The 3,618-nt window shown below is 37.6% G+C and overlaps 1 protein-coding gene across 1 annotated transcript in view; it reads left to right on the top strand.

The window, feature by feature from the left end:
• LOC102846806 (nucleolar transcription factor 1-like) overlaps positions 1 to 2,672 on the top strand; it is a 29,222-nt gene extending 26,550 nt beyond the window's left edge. Inside the window, exon 2 of the mRNA XM_006903408.1 lies at positions 2,241 to 2,672. Coding sequence (XP_006903470.1) covers positions 2,241 to 2,672 — 432 coding nt within the window. The remainder of the gene's footprint in view (positions 1 to 2,240) is intronic.
• The last annotated feature ends 946 nt before the right edge of the window (positions 2,673 to 3,618 follow it).

A 3,618-nucleotide genomic window follows, 5' to 3' on the forward strand; every position in this document is an offset into this window, starting at 1 on the left:
AGTTTAGGGCTGTCGTGCAAAATGTCGCTATGAGTCGCAAGCGACTTGACAGCACATAATAAGAACAACAACCACTCCACGTCTTTTCACATTTCCTTCAATGCTTGTCTTCTCGATATGTCCTGTGACATCTTCTGTTCAGTCCTCTCCTTCAGCATTCTTTTTGTTTAAGTTTCTTTTTTCTACAGTGAAAGTTATAGAGTCTCTTCTGAGGTCTTTTTTTACCTTTTCTTTCTCCCTTGTCTTTGTAGTCACCTTTGTTTTCTTCATGAATGATGTCCTTGAAGTCATTCTAGAATTTTGTTTTCTTGGCTCCTTAGAGTGAAATGCTTCAAGCCCATTGTTGAGATGGTTTTAAGTTCCGTTGGCATATTTTCCTGCTTTTGCACTTGTTTTAATTTCCCTCTTCAATCTGAGGATGCAAAAGAGTAGATGATCTATTCCACAGTACACCCTTAGCCATGTTTGCCAAATGAAATTTATTTTTTTTGAATACACGTGTTTTATTCCTGGTTTTACTGCTCTAGAAATTTCAAACTGATGCAATGTCTAAGCAGCTTCTGACTGTTGAAACTATATTTTAAAAAAGTCTTTAAATTCTTAATTTTTTTGCAGAATGATTGTTGTTTCAAGAAACAGAGGTACATCCCTGAACCTGCTTCCATGCGTAGGCCAAGGAATTGGGAAGACAGTTTCTAGTCAGCTGGCTGGAAGGTTCATACTTGTATGTCAAATAAAGGCAATCCAACAGAGTAAGAAAATTATTAAAATTTTATTAGTCTATAATGTACCTGAAACCAATATCTAAATTCACATAATAATAGTTTTTCTAATAGACATATTGATGTTAGCTTATCCCTGTCAGTTTTTCAACTTAGGGTAGATAGGGAAGTGTTGTTTTTGAGAATGAATGCAGAACCACTCCTTTTTCACTCTTATTTCTGGCACAGTAAATATATAGAATTCGCTAATTTAAAAACATCAACAACAATCAATGTCATTTCTCTAATGCCGTGTTGTTTTTGTGTACCACCAATGGAACCAACCCATACCTAATCCTCCAGCAGGATTTCAGAGGTAGTAAATTATACAAGAGAGGATTGTCCATCTATGCTTGTAGAGCAGATGATGATAGATTTGAACTAGGTGCCTTTTGGTAAGGGGCTCAGCTCCTTACCTTTAGACCAGCAGAGCTTCTTGGGATGTCTAAATTGAAGCAACACTTTTAATTTTTTAACAAACAGAAATGTTCCTAGGTCTATATATATTCCACACTACAGTAATTAGCTACCATTTGTAACTTTCTTTGTCTCATTTTGAGAAACTCTAAATTGAAGAGGGAAAGTTGGAGGTATTAGATTTTACATTTGTTTGCTTTCCCAGATCACTTCCACTCTGTCCTACATATTGGCTCTAATTTAGATTTGACATTATTTTCTTTTTGGTTTAATTGGAAGACAGTTACAAGGAATGCTTTTAGGAGGTGAAGGTTTTCACTGAAGGTTGAAGACAAGTAACAGTTAACACAACAAACATTTAAATGTTATAGAATTCTAATTGTATTCTTTCTGTCTCGAGGTAGAATTAGAATATTAATTCTCAAGCACTGGTCAGAAAACAATCCAGAAGTCAGTTTTCAGGTCTTGTTTTGATATACTATTCATTAGGGGAAAAGCCACAATGTTTTGCATTTCACAGGGGAAAGGGAGAATCACACAGGGCTAAATTTTGATTGGCCACTCTCAAGGACAAATAGAATTTCCTTGTTAGCCTTTTATCTTTCTTTTAAAATGTTAAAATGGTATTCATCATATGCCTCTGGATAAGTGGCTAGTCACCCACTTTCATTTTAATTTAGAGTTGTTACTGTGTGGTTGGGTTGAAAACAGATAAGGGAATATGTACAGTTGTAACATTCAAGCTAAAATTGCAACTCAGTGGTTAATAATTTTTTTAAATTTTCTATTGTTATTTGTTAAGATTCATTTAAATTTCAAGAGGAATATATATCAAGAAGGGTACTTTTAAAAATTGTTATTATTTCCTTCAGAAGAAGTAAATTTTTTTCTCTTTCTCTTTAAAATTAATATCACACACATTTCTAGGTGCCAAGAAATCATTTACTTGCTATATCTCAAGAGTGACAACATTTTGAACTGCTGTTTAGTTTCAAGACTACTAACACTGCAGAGTGGCATAAAGACCCAACAATGTCATCATGTAAACAACTCAATAACCAGTGGTCTGAAGAAGACATGCAGATGTTATTGGAAATCGTGGATAAGAACCTCCCCCCTAAGGACAGACAGACATTAAAAATCACTCAGTCACAAATGGTCTGGGAAAAAATTGCCTTCCGAGATTTTTCTGGAGAAATGTGCAAAAAGAAATGGCTGGAAATTTCTAAACATTTGCAAAAGTATCACACTATGACAGAATTAATCTTGGAGGCTCAGCAACATGTTAGAATGTTAGAAAGAAAAGCTTTCAAGAAACTCCCAGACTTCCCCAAAAAGCCTTTAACTGCTTATTTCCACTTCTACAAGGAGAACTACAGAGAGTACATGCTAAAAAACCCCAAGCTGAGTAAAGCTGGGTTAACTAACTTATTAGCCAAGCAATACAGAGAGCTTCCAGAGGAGATGAAAGAGAAATATGTCCAAGATTTCTAGAAGGAACAAGAAGAATTTAAAAGACAGATGGCTCAATTCAAAAGAGACCATCCTCATCTAATATTCCAAAAGAATTGCAAAAGACCCGTTATCCACAAGAGACACCAGGAGGAAGCCAGGAAGCATTCTCCTGAAAATTTAAACAAAATGAAGTCCTCTAAATAAACGTATGGCTTTTCCAAAGAGACAAAACTCCACAGAGAGCCCAAGAAGCCTCCCTTAAATGGATATCACAAGTTTCATCAAGATATTTGGTCAAGTAAGTAATTACAACATCTGAACACAAAAGATCGTATGGTGGAGATTAGCAGAATGTCGCAGCAAACCCCAAAGAGCCTGAAAGATCATTTTCAGGAACAGGCTGAGCATATGGTGAAACAATATAGGGTGGACCTGGATCGCTGGCTCAACACCCTGTCCCCCACGGAATATACAGCATACAGAAAGAGAACCTATGGCAAGTGCCTCAAGATGAGCATGAAGGGAGGCCCCAGCCCCCAAATTAGATTACCTTCGCAGTACCCACCAGGGAGGAGCTTGCAAGAAAGGCCTGGAGAGATGAAGTTAGAAGTTCCAGGAACAGATTCCTCAGTGACTCATCCATTACAATCCTTCTCAGTACCAGCAAAAAAGGAAGATGAGGAAAAGCTAACAAGCAGTGACTCTTCGGAGTCCAACAGTGAGAGCGAGAGAGAGACTGAGATTAAGAGTAAGAGTGAGAGTGATACTGAGAGTGAGAGTGAGAGTTCAGGAGACAGTGAGTCCAGTTCCTCACCAAAAGAGGGAGACAACACACATGCTGGGCTCTAAAGAGGAGGCTATCTCTGTGAATATGCGGGAGGCAGGCTCTTCCCTGCTGAGAGTCAGTCAGTTTTGCCCATTTTTCTCCTGAGGAGCATCTCCTGAATTCCAACTGTGTGCCTGCAGGCATACATAAGCACAGTGT

This window comes from Elephantulus edwardii, unplaced genomic scaffold, assembly GCF_000299155.1.
Source record: "Elephantulus edwardii isolate Elephantulus edwardi_28Jun2011 unplaced genomic scaffold, EleEdw1.0 scaffold00654, whole genome shotgun sequence".
NCBI lineage: Eukaryota > Metazoa > Chordata > Mammalia > Macroscelidea > Macroscelididae > Elephantulus > Elephantulus edwardii.